Here is a 21647-nt window from a genome sequence, read left to right on the forward strand (position 1 = left end):
GCTTCGTCCGCGCCGCTAAAAAGGCCCAAACGGCGTAGCGGCTAGGCCACATAAGCGAGGCGGCCTTATGGACTGTATCGACTTGGCCCGCCAGGCCATCCACCCCGCTACGGAAAAGAGCCATCGCTCGTAGCAGAGTAGAAACGACGCGCACGCTGGTTGTCGCCGTAGGGCTAGCGCCTCGCCCGTCTCCGCCCAGCACCTAGGTCGCCGCCTCTCTGCACCCCGCGCATAGCCGCTCGGCGCCTTTCCTTCTGCGACCCAGCTCCCTTGCCGTCGCCGCCTCTGGAGAAAGATGGGCGCAGAGATGGGGGAGAGCAAGAATCCGGCGGAGGAGGGCAAGATTCCGGCGGAGGAGGGCAAGAATCCGGCGGTGGAGGGCAGGACTCCGGCGGAGGAGGGCAAGAGTCCGACGAAGGAGGGAACGAATCTAGCAAAGGAGGAGGTGCACAAGAATCCTTCAGAGCAAGTGGACAAGAATCCGGCGGGACAGGTAGTAACGCTTGGTTGATCCTTCTCTTCCCCATTGATGCCATCTTAGCTTTGTGACTGTATTGGTTTACAAAATTCAGAAATGTTGGATTTAGGGTTTTTTTATAGAAGTATCGCTTATGCAAGGTCTACACGAATCATATGTTTTTGCAGATGCTCCTCTTTTGGTTAGTGTACATTCAGACATATTTCTAGCTTCCTAAATTACACATTGCTCAGAGCATTTGCTCTCCTTTCCGCTTTCACCGCCGTAATGTTCTAGGATAATCACGATCAATAGCGAAATGACGTACTAGTATTATGTTAAGAATGTTATAGTACTATTTTACTTTGCTTTCATGGAGCATTGTTCTTCTTCTGGCGGTCCTAATTCCTAAACAGGGAAACCTTCCTTATTCATGTTGTTCTGTAGAGTACTGGATTTTCATTCACCCTGAATGTTAATCAGAGGTTACTTTGTGTTCTGTTTCGACAAATAAAATATTTTATATTGTCTTGATCAATAATCTAAGTTAATTCAAGCCATCGCTGTCAAAAGATCCTCTGTGAAATCGCTATTGGAATACGTGTTGTTTGTTCTGTCACTTGAGAGAGAGGTTATGTATAGATATGTATGCTGGTGCTACTTAAATCCTATCGTCCACCTGACATTGTATTTGAAAAACATTATAGTGCAAGCTGCAATATCTGTAAGAGGCATGCCAGCATCTTGTGTTTGCAAATCTGACTCTAGATTAAACGCTGTGTGTGACCAGTTATAGATCAAGTATTAAATTCCCCTAATTGTTTTCCAAACAATATCATGCTGGATTAATACTGCAGAATATTTCTGTGTTCATGCATCGATTTTTCAGTTGATGTTTACTGAATTATTCTTGTATCATTTCCTGACAAATATTTGCACTTGGTATGGCACGGAAGTACCTTTTTAGAGACAAATAAAACTAGCAGTCATGTATTTCCCACTGTATTGCACTGAAGCTTGTAAAGTGAAACAATATCAGGCTCATCTCTGAAATGCTCAATTAGCCTGAGGTTTTGCCAAGTTACTAGCTCACAGTATATCTAAATCTTCTGTATATCCGATACTGGATAAATCCTTGATTATATATTTGTACATTAGAGTCAGTATTTGTCAGCTCAACATGTATCTATGTATGCCACACTAGAGTTCCCTTCTTTTTTCCTAACAAGAGAAGGTATGGCAGTAATCATATCTCTGTATGCCAGTAATGTATCACACTAGAAACTCTCTGTATAGCCATAGAAGGTGATGATGTTCAGGCTAAGCACTTACATATTGTTGGTGCAGAGTGCCTCCAGAACCTTGGTGAAGAGGCCTGCCCTTTTGGTCTAGCCGATGTTAATTCCATTCCTAGATCATGGGGTATGGTGGAGAAGATATCAAAAATGCAGAGAGAGTAATAGTTGAAGCTGAAGGTATGACTTGGTTCTTTTGCTTTGACTCATGAAGCTCGGTTCCAAAATAAATAGCTATCTGATTGTCTTGAAAAGTTGTAGTGCAAAGCTTTATCAAAGCCTTGATAGATGATCTGTAGCTTGTTTTTAGTTGTTTCTTTGTTGCTAGTTTTCACATCAAATGGTATTGAAAGATATGCTTCTCGTAACAACTGTTTGGCGGCTTGGATGGCTTACAATTCCTGTTCTTTTTACAGGTGCATCTGAAAAGTATCCGTGAAGATAGTTTTCACATCTATCATGTTGACCTGGATGAAAGCTCTCCTCTGCATTTGCAATCTGTGCTACTGTTATGGTCGGTTTGACCTATACACGCAGGAAGCCCACTAGTGGCTAGTTATGGGCTTAGCCCAAGTAAATTAGGGGCTTAGCCCAAGTAAATTAGGGTTTAGAGGAGGCCGTCCTCCTATATAAACACTTGTATCCCTTCGAGATTAATGAGACAATATTCAGTATCATTACTGTCTTGTCTCCCACCCCTGTGCCCCGCCGCACCAACCCTAGCCGCCGCCTCCTTCCTCCGCGACGGCGCCGAGCTCTCCAGCCTCTCCGCCCTCACTTCCACCCTTACAATCTCCGCCCTAGACCCGGTAGAACCCTAGTCTCTACCACTTTGGTATCAGATTGCCTAGGTCTCATGGGCTCCAACAGCCCCCCCGTCGACCCCATCACCGCCACGTCCGCCGCCGCCACCAACACCACCGCCGCCGACTTGTCTGAGAGTTAAGTTAATAAAATCGTAGCCATTCCATCAAAAAGTACACCGCTCCGCTCTATTTGTGAAAGCTAGCAGCAGGCGGCCGGCTTGTCCGCCGGAAACAACGGCCAGGAGAATCAGCGGACGCGGACGCCGCTAATTATGCGATTAGTGTTGGCGGATGGAGCGGATAGGGCAGACGGGCCGGCGGCTTGTCCACTTGCATCGTGACTTACAGATCATTTTATCTTTTCTACACTATGGTTCTAATTTAAGGGAAAAAATTTACACTAGAAACCCCAAGATGAACTTTAACTGAGAATTTGGGTGAAGCAGGGCCCGTTGGTGAGACAGTGACTGTCTCTTGAATTATAATTTCGTGGGCATTATTACGTGGTGGTTATTGGTTTACTAGTAGTTGCCTAGTTGGATCTCGCATTCAATTGGAACTGTTGATCCAGCATGCACTTGTGCAGGAGGTTTAAATAACTGCACAGGACGATCGAAGAAGGACCAGCTGGATGGAGCCTGGAGACCGGCAAACAAACGTACCACTGTACAGTATCCTCCTACAAGTACTACGTATCTGTCAGAGCTGTCCGCGCACTACACGCTCCAGGTTCGAGCCGGTGGCACTTGCCTGTCGGATCTCGGATCCGTCTCACGTGCTCCTGCGGATCACGGGATCGACTGAGCATATATGTGCCGGGAAATCCGATCTGGATCCCAGTCACGAACATGTTATTACAAGCAATCCTCAGTCAAACATCCCCGGGGTTGGCGTAAAACCCTGCATCTTCTTGGTCATGGCTTTGGAGGGCTTGCCTATCTGAACCGTCCATCTAACCCATCGGACGGCTCGTGGAGTGCAGATGGAAGTAGATGTGGAGTCTGACGTGTAGACGCATGTGTGCTTTGGCAGGAACTTCCATGGTCCAGGCAAGAAACCTTGGGTTCTTGTTGCTCAGTTGGCTTCAATATATGTCGTTTGTTGTCGATAGATCTGGTGACTTGTGCACCCCATCACCGGCCCCATGCATCGTAGTTCCGGGGTAGCGCTTGCTACTGCCACCGAAATGGGTACAGGGTACATGCAAAATGTTTTCTAAATATGTCTAGGTTCATTGAACCCATGGCACCTAATTTGGATCAGAGGTGGTAGCATTTTTATTTTGCCGATAGATCTTCCGAGCCCACCGGTATTTCTTTTTCGAACAATTAGGTTTTAGACCACCTAACGACGACTACAGACACTAGGCTGAGCCGAAGGCTCGCCGCTGTCTCCACCCCTTCATCATCAAAGTCGGACAAAGCTTGGAGTAGTAGAGAAATAAGATGTCGTCGTGCTGGCCCCAAAGAACCAGCGCACTAGAGAAGCAACCATCGCCAGAAATAAGATTTGTAGATTGGAAGAGCTAGACCTAGAATCACACCAACGAACACGAGAACCAGCAAAATCCCAAAAGATCCGTGAAACGCACAACTCCACGCGCCCCAGCCAGTGCTAGACGCACCACATGAGCGAGGATAGGATGGGAGGGCCTTATTGATCTGATTTCAAAGTGTAGACATTGCCTCGCCATCTTAAAGATGACACTGGTAAAATCTAAACAAAGAACGAAACCCTCCCACCGGCAAGGGGTCGTGGGTCGCCACGCCTCCAAGGTCCCAAGGCCACATGAGGCGAAGCGAACCACCGTCTAGGGAGACGGAACCCTATCACGATGGCCTCTCTCAACTCCTCACGTACTGGTTCGTGGCTGTATAATCTCAAATAGGTATTTTTTGGTTTTTTTTCTCATTAAACAGCAAATACTATCCCCTCCAACCCAAATTACCCTACGATTTAAATTAATTGACACGGCTTAGGAATAAACTTGTAGTGAATTATAGTATATGGCTACCAAAAGTAATTTGTGCTAGAGGGTGTAGTATATCGTTGGAAGTTTTGGCACTAAAGTATAGGATTTTTTTTTTTTGCGAATAGAAAGTATAGGATTACTTTAACGAGGGTCCCTTCATATTAGTCCAGAAGCAATAGGCCCCATCTGCAAAACCGAAAGGAGCGAACACAAGCTCGTGGTGCTGATACGTGATGTGTCAATGGAGTGATCGATCAGTGATCATGGACAGCCTACATATTTTGACAGAGTTGCGTAGCAGCACGTGGATCACATATAAAGAAACAAAGGATGAGGTGGGTACAACGGCGCCTTAGCCGTGCAATCTTGTCGATTTCTAAGAGCCGTCCATGTGACGATGAGCGCTGAGTGATGTCCATTGGCAGTTTCTGATCGAAACGTCCAGGGCTCTAGTTTCTTCTTTTCCAGATCCCCTCCAGGTGACTAGTTGTATGAATGCACTTCATCGTGCTATAACATTTGAACTTGCAACATTTTATTGAAAAACATTATCAATTAATAATGGCTAAGAAGAAGTAATATTACAATTTAAAGTGGTTTACCACAGCTTAAACGGAGACTATATACATTGTTTCTAGCCAAGAAATGCATCTCACAGATCGTGGCTTCAACTTGTGGCCGACTCGTTCAAGGACTAAGAGGTATGCACGAAAATAATACACAAAAATGGAAGTAATCCACGGACTAGGTGATGACGACAACTTGATAAAAGCCGCCCTCATTAAAAAGCTTTTTTGCTCCTTCTTGCGAGGACCCAAGTGGTACTGGAGTGCTGCTTTGGCATTCTCCACTCATATTCTTTTTCTTTTTGGATGAGGGAATCCACTCTATAAGAATATGAATATGTGCAGACAAAAAAAGTCAACGAAAACAACAGAGAAGCTAAAAAGTTTCAGAGCACACCCAAATGTACGTTTGATGTGTGTTCTTGGGAGTGGCATGCCAAATCCCACTGTATTTCGCTTCAGATATGCTTAAGTTTTCATGCATGTTGCTAATTTCAGATAGAAAAGAATTTTCAAATGCGTTGTGGCATCTTCGTCGACGGCCAGTGATCGTCTATACAATGGCAGACCAAGCGATTTTTTTGTCATATTTTTCGATTCTGTTAAGTTGAAAAGTACCGCCACCAATTCATATTTACATGAAGTTTTGAGATCTAACTTTAACCATCAATCTGGCGAACATAAAAAATTATATCCACTACATTTTAAGTAGGTATTTGATGGTATGATTACTAACATATAATCTACATTTTGCGATCAAATTGATAGTCAAAATTGAACAATACAATATGTTTGTGTCATGTAACTGCGATAGCGAGATCGAGTAAGTTGCATGGCATCACATGCCATGTAGTGTGTCTAGACAGGATAAACCACCTAGACTGGATCTCGTAATTCTACATCCCCATAAAATACAACTAGTATTCAAGAAAATATTTATTTCACCAACTTGTGATTCAACTGCTTCAGGATTTGTGGAGCTTTGACATCTGGTGATAGTTTTTTAAATTGTAAGCAAAGTTCTCTTTCGTGTGTGTAAAGGCATAAATTAGCATTTACACATACTACCATTACCATCCTAGCCGTGAAAAGCTACCTTTTCAAATTACGCCCGAAATTTTTAAACGAGAAAAAAAAAGGTGAAATAAGATTGAAAGTTTGATCCTGAAATTGTAAATAATTCCAGCGGACCCGGTTCATAATTTCGGTGAATTTCAATGGCACCGCTTCATAATTTTGTCATTCTCCTGTGGGCATATATGCAAACTGGCACACACACGCCACCCTCTAAATTTGGCCCCGAGTTCGTCGCCTTCCCCCTTCACACCTTCTCTATCTCTCTGTTCGTCCCATTACACCTTCGCATTGCGTCTAGTTCCTGCGAATTTCTTCCGGCTTTCTTTCCCAATCCGAAGTTCCGAACCATCCAAAACCGCGGCTTCTGCTGTATCCTCTGCCGTCCTGTTGCGCACCCAAGAAAATCACCAGGAATCCAGCAAAGTGTCGCGCGGCTTCTGTATTTGTACGTTTCCCCAACCCGAGAGCGTTTGATCCCGTGAATTCCGAGGCTCTAGCGCCACCAAGGAAAGCCAAGCTCCTCACCAAATTTCCATTTTTTCCCTTGTTCTCGTGGGAGCAGGAAAGCGGTGCAAAAAGGTTGCCTATCTTGGGGGGCCGGGAGATGGGGAGGAGGATGCGGCACGCCATTGCCGCTCTCGGCGCCGCGTGCGCGGCCGCGGCCGTCGTCGTCGTCGCGGCCGACCGAGGCTTCTCGCCGGCCTCCGCCGCCGCCGCCACCGTTGTGGCGCCGGAGGAGGAAATCAGCCTCCTTAACAAGATTGCCGATTTCATGTGGCGGAGCGATGGGAATTCGTACCAGCACGTTTGGCCGGTACTCCTACGCAACAAACCACAGCTTTTTGAGCATTTCATCTTACAAAAATCGCTTACGTTCTGGTTTCCTTCTGTACTTTATTTCCCTTTTGTTTAGACATGAGATGCATGTGGGATACTGTGCTTTTTTTCAGTGCTCGTTCTTGTGGGTCTCCGGCCATTCAGTTTCACCCATGCACGATGGAGCTGAATTCTCTTGATTTGATATTATTTATTTAATAGGTCTGTGCTCTGTAGTGTTTCTGGATATGCAGCTAATCTGGTGAAACTTGTACATGCTGTAGCCGATGGAATTTGGATGGAAAATGGTGCTGGGATCACTGATCGGGTTCTTCGGCGCGTCCTTTGGGAGCGTCGGCGGCGTTGGTGGCGGCGGGATCTTTGTTCCCATGCTGACTTTGATCATCGGTTTTGATCCCAAGTCGTCGACTGCCATGTCCAAGTGTGAGAATCTGTCGTTTCCTTTGGATATTTCCTCTTCTGTGCATGCTCTTAAAGAAGTAGCTCATGCTGTCCCTACGAACTCTGTTCTCAAGCTTTTTTAGTTATGTTGTGCCGTTAATGATTGATTCGTGTGTGTGTGCATTAGTTCGCATCTTTTTGAGGGATCTTGCCTGTCCTGTTATTGCTGGAAAGTTATGACTCTGGCAGATTAGGAATTAGAATACTTAGATTTCCTGAAGTGTGGTTGTTGATATTACTATTTTTTATTTGCCTTTTGGACTAGGCAGGGGCTTGTGGTGGTTGCTAGACATAGATTCATATGCATAAAGATTACAACTTTTTTGCCTTTGTCCGGCTTACTTGTACTTCAGTATAAGCAAAGTCCATGTTTACTTGTTTTCAAAGAAAAGGTAGCTAAAAGATGAGAAACCCATATGGAACACCAGTTAGCAAATTCCTTGAACTGTTCTAAATGTAATGCTGTTCTCTGCATGTATTTGATAAAAAAAAAATCCCATTCTCTTTCCACTTGAGTACTAAATATCTGATTTCCTTCCCTGCTGACAGTATATACATTGTTGTTGTCTAGCAACTCAATTATGCTTCGTCTAATTACCTTTATTTACTCAGAATAATTGGTTGACATTGCTATAGTAGTTTAGTACAACTGAAAGAAAAATCTTGTCTCCGACTTGCTATGCGAGTCTTGAAAAAATACAATGGAATAATATAAAATATTTTAATTGAAATGGTAATTTAGTAATTTAATCGAGACAGTTAGTTTAATTGAGATTTTGTATTCTTTGGGACAGGTATGATTACAGGTGCAGCAGTTTCAACTGTGTACTACAATCTCAAGCTGAAACATCCAACTTTGGATATGCCGATGATTGACTATGACCTAGCATTGCTAATCCAGCCTATGCTAATGCTTGGAATCAGCATTGGTGTTATTTTCAATGTTATATTCCCTGACTGGCTGGTCACAGTTCTGTTGATAGTCCTTTTCCTAGGTGCTCAACTCATCCCTAAACTGCTGCTTTTGGTATTCTGGCTAGCCAATTATCATGAATGACCTTCGTTTGCTTCTCCAAATTAATCTGTAGGCACATCAACTAAAGCTTTTCTGAAGGGTGTCGAGACATGGAAGAAAGAGACCATAATCAAAAGGGTAATATTTCTCAATTATCTCGTCATCTTTGTAAACAGTGATTCTGTATCTCCTCTGCTTTTATTTGCTTCTCTTGTATGCTGATGTGACTATTTCATTTCTTCCAGGAGATTGCAAAACGGTTGGAGCAAATCAGTAAGAGGGCTAGAAAACGATGTGCTGCTCATCTGTGACCAAATCCATATATTATTGCTTATATTTGCCAACCTTTCAGGTGAGGAACCAGAGTATGCACCACTTCCTACAGGACCAGGTGCTACAGTTGATGCAAAAATCCGATCTGATGAAGCGGTAAACATCTTATGAAAATATACATGATCCCATGCATTTGCTGGAAAATCACTCTCAAGGATTTAAAGCTAAGATTTCCCAATATTTCAGCCATCGCTTATGAACAACATTTACTGGAAAGAGTTTGGTCTTCTCACGTTCGTGTGGCTAGCATTTCTTGCAATTCAGATCACAAAGGTAAGGATCATGTGAAAATTAATACCTAAATGGTAATTTTAGTGCCAGGCTTATCTAATTTTCAGCTTTTCACCATTAGTTATCTTGTCTTGTAACACTGGACGTATTTGATTCTTTCTGTATTGCTCCGCTGTTTTTCCTTGGCCTTTGAGCAAACTTTGTTCTCTGTTGGAGTTTATTTGTCTTTACCCCATTATAATGTTCAGCTAATATGTCTCGATGTGTAACGGTAAAATTCGCAAAAGTAAAAATGCATCTTTTAGGACCATTGTCATTCATAAACAATAGGAATCAAATCAATATATGCAACTCACCCATTGTGTCGCTTTGATAAGTCTTACTTTCTCGGTTAATTAGAAGATACATACAGATACTATCACTATATTGCTTAGGAACTATTGTTTGTTTTATTTATTTTACGGTTATCTCATCAGCACTAATATCTTTGAGGCTTTGGCAGTAATATCCCAATGCTATGATGTTTTTCTCATATTTACAGAACTACACTTCAACTTGCTCCACGTGGTACTGGGTTTTAAACTTTCTCCAGGTATTATTGTGTACCTGTTACACCAACAATACATGCTGATTTACTATACATACTATATAAATCCTTTATGATATTCACATTTTTGTTTTAAATATCTATAAAAAATGAGATTTACGAATTACCTTGCATGCTTTTGTTGATCTTCTGAACACTTGGTACTACTGAAACGTATGGTATTCCTTGGAAAAAAAGTGTATTGTGTCAAAACCATAACTTATCATATTTATGAATTACCTCCCGTGCTTTGATTGATCTCTAAAAAGGTTGAAACTACTCAAACTTACAGATTCAAACCTTTGAGTTACGTATATAATTTTTCATACAAATTAACATGTGATCTTAAGCTCCCATTTTTTATGTACAAAGTGGTGGACTCTACAGGGACCAATTTTCACTATAAGTCCCTTTATCATATATTACTTATTTATGTCATTAGAATGAGACGAATGGCTGTATTCTTTTTTTGTATTCGAACAATATTGACCTATTACATCATGATAAATCTTTCTGTCTGTTGGATGTAGATCCCAGTATCAGTAGGAGTGACTATGTATGAAGCACTGGGCCTGATGAACGGGAAGAGGGTTCTATCATCAAAGGGAAGTGAACAAACCACCCTGAAATTTCATCAGCTCTGCATATACTGCTTCTTCGGTGTCATGGCGGGGCTTGTCGGTGGTCTCCTAGGTCTTGGAGGTGGCTTTATCATGGGGCCACTGTTTTTAGAGCTCGGCATCCCTCCACAGGTACACTCCACCTGGATTGTTTTGTGCATGTGTGTTCACAAGTTATGCTTTGCCTGCAAAGAACACCTCCTAAAGTGAAACTATGATAGGTTTCAAGTGCTACAGCCACGTTTGCGATGATGTTTTCGGCTTCCATGTCCGTCGTGGAATACTACCTCTTGAACCGATTTCCAGTCCCTTATGGTACTCTACCTTTGGTTTACTTTTTTATTTTCTTGCTAGTGCATGACATGTACTGAATCCATTTCATCACCTTTTCTTTAGCTGCTTACTTTGTTGCCGTGGCGTTCGTTGCTGCCATTATCGGCCAGCACGTGGTAAGGAGGCTGATTAGCTGGTTAGGGCGGGCATCACTCATCATCTTCATATTGGCTTTCATGATCTTCGTCAGCGCAATTTCTCTTGGTAGGTTTGAAACATCTAACTGCCCCTGAGTGAATATCCATTGTTTGAACAGTGTTAATAGAAAGTGTATGTCCTTTCAATCTGCAGGTGGGGTGGGCATCTCGAACATGATTCAGAAGTTCCAGCACCATGAGTACATGGGGTTTGAGAACCTCTGCAAGTATGACGCGTAGGATGCAAACAGGCTAAATTAGAAGAGGTGGATAAGTCATGTGCAGTTCGTAAGAAGTGAAAATAGAATCAAATTGAAGAGTCGATTTGTATGGAGGGTTCCAAGATTCAAATGTTACCCATTGTAACCAAATGGTAATCTAGTTGCGCAAAAGCATGGAGGGGTGATGCCTTGGACTAGAGTCCAAATTAATTTCCGAGAATACTATTTTACCAATTTCTGTTTTTTTCGTCTGAGGTCAATTTAGCATGCTTCACATTGTAAGATCTGCCAGAATATCATCCTAGATGTGCATTTCATTGTCAATAGTTGATCATGAATGTCCCTAGATTCCACAGAAATTGTTGTTCTCAGTTTATGAGCAAAGTTGTCCATCAGACTGGAAGGAGAATCAGATGTTCACTTATTGGTGCACAGTGGATGCAGAATTCTGACTGCTAAATTATGCTGATGAAATATATATACTCAATCAGCTGCCATTATCTGTCTATAACTATTTGAGCACTGTTTCTAGGATAATAGTTCCATGTGTACCTTGCAAACGAGAAGTTATTTGCTTCAATGGAAAGTTGGAAACTAGACATGAATGAGATAATACAAATACTGGAACGTGTGTGCAATAATGCTGGCATGCTGCTGCTTTCTACATTGTTCTAGGGTTTAAGGGTTAGGTCGTAAGGGTTAAAGCATACAAACTGCAGACACTCATGTTGAGTGGTAGATATTGCATTGTTTCTGGGATGACTTATTCATCTAGCAAAAATGGCATAGTTCTTCAGAAATCAATGCGTGTCATTGATTCTAGCTTCACACCGCGGATTTTCATGTGTAAATATGTGTCAATTGCACAAAACGAAAGGGAGGATGATAGAAATTTTGTCTGAACAAATCCAGTCCGTCTTGTTTTAGCATGCAAAATAGAGTAGAATACCACATGTATGGCTTGATACGAAACTTTGCAACTGAGGCATGATATATCACATGAAAAATCAGGAGAATCAAAGGTTCGCCAAGGAGAACGCCTCCTGATCCTGGGTGCAAAACTTAAAATTTCAACTGTCAAAAAAAGTCCAAAAAAACAGGTAATCCTTTTTATGCTTCTACAGTTTCATTGGAAAAAGGAATAAGTTTTCGCCGTATAAGAATAACAAAATTTAGTGCTAATTTTCTGCCCTGAAGAACTGTCTCCTTGTAGGAGTACCCCTGGGACTGGAGAAAAGAGAAGGAACCATTTGGACTTCTTTCTAGTCGTGCGGAGCGTTGTGAAAACACGGTGCTAAGAGTATCTTTCTGGTCTTAGACCTAAGCGTAGCAGTTGGATCATCACCATATTCTGATGTGAGGATCCCGATCTCATGGACAACGACTTCAGGAATCAGGAAGGCGGTGGGACAGCTAAAGAAGCAGATATTCAGGCCTCGGAACCCACAGAAAAATGGTGCCTCCAAGAGATGGGACATAGGCATCTTCCAAGCCAGGAGCCAGGAGTGAGAAAGCTACAAACACACAAGAGGAGAAAGCATCACATGCCTCGAGACGTTTCACCAGGTGAAGGGCCAATTGTGCTCTGAGAGGAGAAATGCCAACATCGCTACCGATAGCATCCACGGCGACACAAGATGATAATAGAGACCAGGACTTGATGGCATCATGTCATGCCACTAGATGAAACAATATCAGAACATATGACACTACAGTACTGCTACTATGGTGGGTGTGTTACTTCCTTCCAGAACATTCCAGCATCATCAGATATCTTGTAAAAAGTACCACTGACATCGGATTCTTATTTTGCAAAAGCCGATAACACAATGCAACACTACATGCAGTAAAATGACCAATTGATGCATCGGAGCCAAGGCAACAGATATTACTTTAACAGATGTCGCATATTTCTCTCTTAAATTTATACCATAGTCTAACCTGTACCATGGTAACCAGACTTCAAAGCACCACTCTAAAGTCTCTAACCCATACCAAAGATTTCTAAGCAGACTCATGTTTACAGTAGTACCGATAGAGGGGATGCTATGAAGAAGTTTATCTAAATTCATCAGAAGACAGTCGAGATAGAAGAGAACATTGTATGCTAACAACAGGGGGGGAAACTGTAAGCTGACAGTTACGAGAAGCATGCTTGAAATCTTTTATCAAGCATGCTCCTGTTACCAGGACGCACGAGGAAGGGCATTGTTTTTAGCATCTGAAGTGATGTACAGTTTTTTACATGATAGGTCTTTCCACAGCTCCCATTCAACTGTCTTGGACCAGGTTGGTTGGCTCACTCAACACATACTTGGGAAGTTCATATTTAGCACCTGAAATGTTAATAGCTCTCATAAACGACCTGAACACAATTGAAAGAATGAAAACAATTACACAGTCGAGAATCAAACCTCTTTCATCGTAGCAGAGAGTCAGGTCAGCATTTGAAACAATTACACCCGCACTTTCCACAATTGTCTGCGCAAGGGCTACCTCAGACTCTGCTGCAACACGAAGGGCATCCCAAATTTCTGTAGAAGGCTTAAATGGTTAGTGCATGATTGAATCTGCATGAGCAGCTAAAAGAACCACATTATCCAAGCAGAAAAGGGAAGCCTAGCTCGACTGATAGTTCAATATGAAGCAAAAATATGTAAAGACACTGATAGAAAAAAGGAGTAAGAAGCACCTTTCTGACCACCATAGTGAGGAGCTGTGTCCCAAAACTCATCACGCATCTGCCTGAGCTGGCCAATTGTAATCGGCTGGGGGTGCTTCCAGGGCTTAGGTTTCCTGACTTTCTTTGTAACTTCTGCATAATTAAAAAATAAATCTCATTGCATGAGATGACCAGTGAAGCCTGAAGAAGTTTAGAGTGAATGATATTATAGTAAATTTGGCACATGTCGAATAGCACAAGTTTTTTTCTCTCTAGAAAATTCATGTCTATGGAACAGGAGCATCCTTATATAACTGTACATTTTATTAAAAGCTTACTTTCAAACCTAAAGAAATCTTTCCTAGCCAACTACCTTGTTATTTGTTAGTACTATGTGTAACATGAATATACTCATTACATATGACAAATAGCAAATTTTTACCACCAACAGACTACCTTATAGGGGAAAAACATAAATCAAAATCAATCTATGTAAATAACACACGATAGCAATAATTAAATATTCAATGGACAATATTTGATCCATGTGGAAGATTAAAGCACAGATATGTATTTAATAATGTTCTTCAGTCTAACTGCTTGAGAGTAGACGTTGTCAGTGAGTAATCAGGCATGTATTTCATAAATAGATCTCCATAAAGTCATCAACTCTACACATTGTGCCTATCTAAAATACTGGCAAGTGTCGAGCCATAGAATGAAAATCGCAATTGTATTGTATATTTTCAACAGATATAATATGATGCATCAGCACTTACATATTACTACTGTCATGCCTCGTGCGTCACATGCCTCTCCTTTATCGATTAGCAAACCCCACAAGACTTGTTCAAAACATTAAGTACCATCTTAAACTAGTAGTTTAGCAAAGTCTAGTCCTTGTGGGTAGATTTTGTCAGGCTTCAGGCAAATCAGGTCAAACTAAATGATCACCCATATTCTTTAATGAATATTGACACAATCATGAGTTTATTACGAGTTTACAGATACAAAGCTATTAAATCTAGCTGAACATCCGTAAAAGACAACTCTGCTCAACTGTAATAATCAAGAAAAACACATCATGTATAGTTCCAGCTTGCAGTATCCAACTTGCACAAAATGCCATGTTTCTTGTACCGGGACAGAACAGGTCACAAAAATAATACTGTGTATTGCATAATAACAACTACTACATAGCACAAAAGAAAACAGAAACCTCCAAATATATAGAAAAAATGTTAATCAAACCCACAATAATGCAATAGTAGATGTTAAGACTGAATCTTGCTGACTGCTATGCTAGCTAATTACTTCAGTACAAATTATACAGACATCCAAACTCTGAGTGGTGTAGCAAGTCATAGCTGTGCATGCTATGCTATCCAATCAAGAAACATTCAGGTCAAACACAAGAAATCTGAAGAAATAAAACTTTCTCTCAAGAAGACAATTTCGTCACCAATGCTAAATTTGGAATATCCACCTCAAAGTTCAACAACATCCTGAGTCTTTCACAGCTTAACAACTTTGGAAGATCCAAACAAAAAAAAAATCTTCATGTCCATGGACTGACGGATCATGATCACCTCTTCACCAAACTATGATTCACGAAATCAGAAACTGTCCTATAACATCAGGAAATAAAATGCATAAGAAGTTCAATTTGCAATCGTGCTGCCACTCAACACTGCAATCTAATTCAGCACAGGAAACAAAATGTATAAGAGGTTCAATTTGCACTCATGCAGTCACTCAATAGCATAATCAAATTCAGCAAGAGCACTCTCCAATTACGCAAGGGGGAGCAGCTCCATCTTCCCCAAGAATCTCATCCTAACAAACTCATCATTCTACAAGGACACCCACACAACAGATTAATCCATTCAGTTCCCCAATGGGCATAAGTTTGATCCTGCAATTTTTACCCAGTCTCAAGAGGCCAGGAGCCCAAATCACAACAGAACCAATAATCGTTCCCATGAAGGCACCACTCAAATCCCTGCCCGCCCCTTCAGCGACCAGCCACATACACACCATGAAGTGACAACTGTAACCTAACTCAAATTGGAACCAAGAACTCAATTCCTGCCGAGCACAGCTCGACCAATAACCCATTCCCACAAGGCAACAACCCAACCGAGTGCCATCTACTCCATCGCAATCCATGCCCTAGAGAGACCAACAAATTCATCACCAAGCCCCAAGAACCCAATTCCACGAGTCGCACGGAAATCGTAAGTTAGTTGCCACAAACACCCGATCCTAACTGGACGGATCAAACAGAAAAGCGAAGAACGGGAAGGGGAATCTGAGGGGTTGGGTTCTCGGATCGTGGACTCTTACCGGCAGTCTTACCGCCTCCGGCGGCTGCGGCGCCCTTGGGGGTGGATCCTACGCAGCCCATGGGAATCCTGCGCTCTTGGTGGTGAAGCCGTGAAGTGGAGGAGGGCTTTTGGGGGGACGAGGCAGCCTTGGCTTCCGAGCTTCTACGGAAGAAAGGAACAGAAAGCGACCGTAATTTCCTGTATGTATATCCCGTTTTATTTTTATTTATTTTTTCGGGGAAAAACGTTTTATTTATTTTTATTTTAAGGGGGAGTCTAATTCAGGCGAGTTTGACAAAATTAATCCTTTGGGAAACTATTGCACAGAATAACCCTCCAGCGAAACTATTTCACTCGACTAACCCTTCTGTGTGGCGCCGACGCGAGTGGCGCCACACTTCACTGTGGCCTACGTGGCGGGCAGCTGCCTGCGTGGCATGGCTAGCCGACATGGCAGGGCTTTTGGTGCCGCTCTCTCGGGCGCCACACATCAAAATTGTGGCGCCCCTCCCATAGACGCTACACATTCACTTATGGGTGTCGTCTGAGCCGCTCCAGCCCGACTCAACCTCATTTTTCCTTCTATGTTTCTTCCTTCTCCTCTCCCTGACCAAGCGCCCCACCTCTCTCCTCCTCCCAAATCCCTCAAAAATCCATTTGTATGTCTGCAAATCTATTTGTGGATTGCGTTCCCAACCCATCCCCTAAGGTAATCTCTTTTGGTCCCCTTCTTTTCATCCAAGGTTTTCATGGATTTGGTTAGATCTAGATTAGATATGAAACCCTAGCTTGATTTCCCAACCCTAGTTTTTTTTTAATGTTAGGGTTTGTTGGACTTGGAGAAGTGTAAGGGTTTCGTTGTATGACTTGTTTTGTCTTGCCATGGCTAATTATTGAACACATGTATCTATGTGTTGTTGAAATTGTGCTAGGGATGGAAAGAATTTCTCATGTTCATCATGTGGACAAGGATTCTTTTTTGAAAGGAAACATAGAGTCAGAACCGGATGAGCTTCACATGGTGTTTGACCGTAGCCCTAACTATGCTGAGGTGGTAGCGCAAGTGAGGATTGACTTGAATTGGAATGAGCCAAGTGATGTTGTTGAACTAGATGGAAGACATAATGTGGGGTTTGGAATGCACACCATTGGAAGACAATGCGTATCAATTCCGAGCAACGTTTGGACTGTTTACAAGGAGATGGTGGTTAAATCACATGACAAGGCTCTGGAGTTGTTTGTGACCAAGACGGCCAATGCTAATTTACAGCTTGACCTTAACCGGCGCGCCTCCCCGATTGATGCTAGGAGTCCACCACCCATGAGCCAAGAAGAAGTCACCGAACCTCCCTTGACCCAAGATGAACCGTTGGAGAAAGAGTATGATGAGATGAGCACACTGAGAATGATTTCAAGACCAATGACAACAATGTTGGTGATTTGGACACATATTTGGCGCAAGAGAACATGAACCACTCCATCCCTCATTTCCGATGTTATGCATTGGACTCGGATGACGATGGTCCCGATGAAGATCTTTATGAGGATGGGTTGACAATTGAGGAAGCCGAAAGAGCCGATATCTTCAAGAAGGTAACTGGATGGGATATTTGGATACCATTGTTCTGTGATGTTAGTCTTGCGGATGGGGCCGTGGTTGATGGTTGCAAGAGTTTACTTCTTGGAGCTAGAATAATTCCCCTCCATGATGTGGATCACAAGACGGATGGGATAGTTAAACGGCTGACGTTTGAGACCTTGTTGGAATTAAGGTATGGATCAAAGAGTTCTCGATTATTAATCATCATCGCCCTTACACCATTGTTCACTCGGACGTGATGAAGTGCTACACGGTTAAATGTGAAGAGGATCGGTGCCCATGGGTTGTCCGTGCAATACCTTTGAAGGGAGGCCCCGCTTGACACATAAAAAGTTGTGTATCAACTCACATGTGCCGGGGGAAGAAGCTTGATAGCAAGGATGCCAAGCCAGATCCCCATCAACTCACATCCGAGTTCATTGCTTACAAGCTTTCGGGTGAGATATCATCACTTCCAACCATGAGCATTAGGTCTGTGCAAGATACGGTGAAATCCCGCTTTAACTACAATGTGAAGTATGGGAAGGCATGGAAGGATAAACAAGCCGCATTCAATATGTTGTACGGTGATTAGGAGGAAGCATACAACCGAATCCCTAGGTTGTTGTTAGCGATGGCTGCTACTAACCTGGGCATGGTTCATGTGGTGGAGCCTTCTAGTACCAAAATGACATTGGACAACGGTAAAAGCGTGAGAGTATTTCAGGTTTCTCATCTTCGGGAGGAGACGGTGAAGGGGTAGCAATTTCGTTGTCGCGGCAGCCTAGCAAGTTGCCTAACCGCCGCAACTTTTGGCCAGTGCGTTGTGTCATGGCAGACAAGGTAAGAAAGGCGGTAAATGCAATGATGGACCATTAAGGTTTGTGACCATTGATACGTTGCAAACGTGTCTATAATTTTTGATGCTCCATGCTTGTTTTACAACAGTTGCTATATGTTTTGTTTACACTTCGTGGCACTTTTATGCATTTTCCGGCACTAACCTATTGACAAGATGCCACAGTGCCAGTTCCCGGTTTTCTGCTGTTTTGTATTTCAGAAAAGTTGTATAGAACATATTCTCGGAATTGGACGAAACAAAAGCCAAAGATCTTATTTTTTCGTAACAAAGACGAAGTCCATAGGAGAGACGAGGAGGTGCCACAGGGCGGCCAGACCAGGCCTAGGCGCGGCCCAGGCCCTAGACGCGCCTAGCGATGGTGTGGGCCCCCTGGCCTCCCCCAACCTCTCCCTTCCACCTATAAATGCCTCCCGGCGCGAAAACCCTAAAGACACAAACCTCCGTCCACGAAAATTTCCGTAGCTCTGCCGCCACCGAAGACAAGATCTGGAGGGGACAGAAAGTCTCTGTTCCGGCACCCTGCCGGGACGGGGAATTGCCCCCGGAGCCATCTCCATCGACTCCATCGCCATCTTCATCGCCGTTGCTGACTCCCATGATGAGGAGTGAGTAGTTCTCCCCCGATGTTGAGGGCTTTACCGGTAGCTATGTGGTCTATCTATCTCTCCATGAATGATCTTTATGTGATCATGAGTTTTGTAATCTAGTTGAATAAGTAGATGTTATTCTTCAACTATTGTGCTACTCAAGTGGTTTTATTATGTAATCTCCAGGGACATCTTGTCCAACGGTGTGAAGGTGACAATGTGCACACCGTGTTTGTTTCTTAAGCTTAATTTATAGAAATACTTATGAATTGTGGTGTCAAATTATTACCATATTTGTATGCTCAAAGTGACAGCATGGGGTGTCCATAGATTGGGAATGCAAACTTTAAGGAATGCTTATACATCCCTACACAGTAAATTTGTGTTTATTATCAAACCAGAGAATGATTTAGAGTAGAATAGTGAAGTAATAATATCTATGTATTCAATTATGGCATCATTGTTGAGAGTGTCCACTAGTGCAAGTATGATCCCTAGGCCTTGTTTCCAACCATTGAAACACCATTTACAACCAGTTCTGCTACATGTTTGCTTGCTGCCATTTTTATTTCAGATTGCAATTGCCACTCATAATAATCCATATTACTTGTATTTCACTATCTCTTCGCCGAACTAGTGCACCTATGTAATGTCCCAGGTTTAGAGACGATCGAGGGGTAGATTTTAGAAAGGGATGTGCATTGCATCGTAAATTCTGGGGAAATTTCGCGCTTTTAAAACAAAACTGCAACGAAGGGGGACAAGTTTCTCTCTCGACACCTTACAGGGTTAGGGTTTCGAGAGTGCGACAAACTTGCTCTTATTCAACTAAACTAGGGTTTCGGAGAAGAGAGAAGGGATATTGCATCACAAACTTAAGTTGCATGATTGAATTCAAATTTAAGTTGCATGATTGAATTCAAACCTAATTTGAATTTGAATTTCAATTTCAAACATTAAATAAATATCTCATAATTCATTTGTGAGAAAATTCATTAAGTAAATTATAGATAATACAATACAAATGAAAAGTAAAGCTCATTAGAGAAAACCTTGAGCTTTATTGATTATCACACAATATATATTGTCTTTACAATATTCACAATTGAAATAAAGAAATAATACAACACATTACAAGAATTGGAAAATTAGAAAAAGAAAAGAAAAGGAAATTACAATTCAATAATCTATCCTAAACTACAAGCTAATCTTCATCAGATACTTGAGCATGATGATCTTGATCTTCATTTGATCATCATTTTATTCCCTGCACACAAACACAACAAAAACAAGTTATGCCAAGTGGCATAAAATGGAATTGAGCAGATATGATCAAGCTCTGCCGAGCTGATCGACTCTCAGCCAAGAACCAAGCCAGATACCCAGCACTTGCACACACACAGCAAGACTGCTCACAAGGCAGTGTGCATGCCCAACAGCACACACAGGCTAGTGAGTCACCACAAGCCTGCCAGGCCAAGCTGTCGACCAGGAAGGCAATGAAAGGGAGGTATAAAAACCTCCACAGTAAACCCTAACCAGTCCATCGACACCAGCAGCTGGTTAAGTGCATCAAGAACACAAGAACACTTAGAACAGGAAGAACAGCAAACCACCAGAAATTATCCAGGGACAGTTTCACCAAGAACTGTCAACTGTGAACAAGCACAGGATGGAGTAGAGCAAGCTCAAGCTAGCCACTAGGAGGAGCAGGGCAAGCACTGAAATCATCCAGAAGCAAACCCTCTACACCAACACATTTCTAGGAGCTGGAGTGAGGTATACCAATAAATCATGAGCAAGCAAGGTTTTGCTCATATTAATCCAGCATATGCACAAGTCACATAAGCAAAAGAGGGTAGAACCCTACTTGTATCATCATCTGGCTATCCAGCCATTTGGTGCAAGCAAATGAAGAATAACCAGAAGGAAATCATCCAGGGAACACTGGTTGTGTCAACACAGTGACACAACCAGAGAAATCCAACAAGGATTTAATCCCTAACCAGCCATTCCAATTCACCTAGCACTAAATGGTTCATAAACCATCAGAGTTTAGACAAATCATTGTCTATTTGATTTCAACATCAAAAGCTACTGGCAATCCAACAAAAGGATCACCCAGAAAGCATCCAGTGAGTCACATCTAGCCAACAAGGGTGGGAGCTACCTTAACAGCAAAGAATTGCTGTCAAGGCCACCTCAACCACTTAACTAATCCCAACAAAGAAGCCATGCACAGATATCATCACCCTGTAGGGTTCAAAAGGAGGGCTAGGGTACACAACCAAGTGTTGGCATCCATCTAGCCCTACCAAACTCAATAAAATGATCATAACTGCAGAGCAGTTCACATCAATTATCCATATGATCAAGCCAAACTAGATAGATAATTGAAATACACAAGCAACCAATGATACAGACACTTGCAAATGATCTAGATGATCACTGCAAGCAACAAGCAGTCTTGGGGTAAGCAAGAGCATGCACCAAAGACAAAGCTTGAGTGACACACAGCCAAGTAAGAGCATCAAGAAACACAAGCCATAGGACAGCAGAGAGTCATCAAGCACCGATGATCATATGATCATCGTGGCTTGCCTTAGCATACAAAAGCTTGACAGTGCAAGCCTGGCATCAATCCATGAACCATATAAATGAAATAGCCACGCTTAAGCAAATGCTTATATCACAAATAATCAC

At 42.5% G+C, this 21647-nt stretch overlaps 2 protein-coding genes and 1 long non-coding RNA gene across 3 annotated transcripts; 2 read left to right on the top strand and 1 right to left on the bottom strand.

Moving 5' to 3' along the window:
* The first annotated feature begins 207 nt into the window (after positions 1-207).
* On the top strand, positions 208-2432 carry LOC127298030 (uncharacterized). Its single transcript, XR_007849568.2, has 3 exons — positions 208-493; positions 1805-1932; positions 2169-2432. It is a non-coding gene; the product is annotated as an uncharacterized lncRNA (long non-coding RNA).
* Positions 2433-6402: 3970 nt separating this feature from the next.
* On the top strand, positions 6403-11251 carry LOC127300761 (sulfite exporter TauE/SafE family protein 3). The gene is made up of 13 exons (XM_051330930.2): positions 6403-6618; positions 6736-6987; positions 7274-7433; positions 8246-8446; positions 8540-8604; positions 8712-8739; positions 8819-8895; positions 8986-9072; positions 9572-9622; positions 10147-10368; positions 10458-10551; positions 10633-10773; positions 10861-11251. Exons 2-13 carry the CDS (start codon positions 6778-6780, stop codon positions 10944-10946), a joined length of 1422 nt encoding a protein of 473 aa, XP_051186890.1. The 5' UTR covers positions 6403-6618; positions 6736-6777; the 3' UTR covers positions 10947-11251.
* A 1564-nt stretch (positions 11252-12815) lies between these two features.
* Positions 12816-16095, bottom strand: LOC127300762 (uncharacterized). The gene is made up of 4 exons (XM_051330931.2): positions 15936-16095; positions 13620-13742; positions 13342-13461; positions 12816-13263 (listed from the first exon to the last, which is right to left on the bottom strand). Exons 1-4 carry the CDS (start codon positions 15994-15996, stop codon positions 13199-13201), a joined length of 369 nt encoding a protein of 122 aa, XP_051186891.1. The 5' UTR covers positions 15997-16095; the 3' UTR covers positions 12816-13198.
* Between the last annotated feature and the right edge of the window lie 5552 nt (positions 16096-21647).

The sequence above is a fragment of the Lolium perenne genome, chromosome 5, assembly GCF_019359855.2.
Source record: "Lolium perenne isolate Kyuss_39 chromosome 5, Kyuss_2.0, whole genome shotgun sequence".
NCBI classification, from domain to species: domain Eukaryota; kingdom Viridiplantae; phylum Streptophyta; class Magnoliopsida; order Poales; family Poaceae; genus Lolium; species Lolium perenne.

Bases quoted from the DNA above. Each gene is read 5' to 3' on its own strand.
- LOC127300761 (XM_051330930.2), top strand. From the start codon at position 6,778: ATGGGGAGGAGGATGCGGCACGCCATTGCCGCTCTCGGCGCCGCGTGC. The intron at 6,988-7,273 runs GTACTCCTACGC...TACATGCTGTAG, and splicing joins CGTACCAGCACGTTTGGCCG to CCGATGGAATTTGGATGGAA. The intron at 9,073-9,571 runs GTAAGGATCATG...TCATATTTACAG, and splicing joins TTGCAATTCAGATCACAAAG to AACTACACTTCAACTTGCTC.
- LOC127300762 (XM_051330931.2), bottom strand. From the start codon at position 15,996: ATGGGCTGCGTAGGATCCACCCCCAAGGGCGCCGCAGCCGCCGGAGGC. The intron at 13,462-13,619 runs GTGCTTCTTACT...AGCCTTCTACAG, and splicing joins TCACTATGGTGGTCAGAAAG to AAATTTGGGATGCCCTTCGT. The intron at 13,264-13,341 runs GTTTGATTCTCG...TTAACATTTCAG, and splicing joins TCTCTGCTACGATGAAAGAG to GTGCTAAATATGAACTTCCC.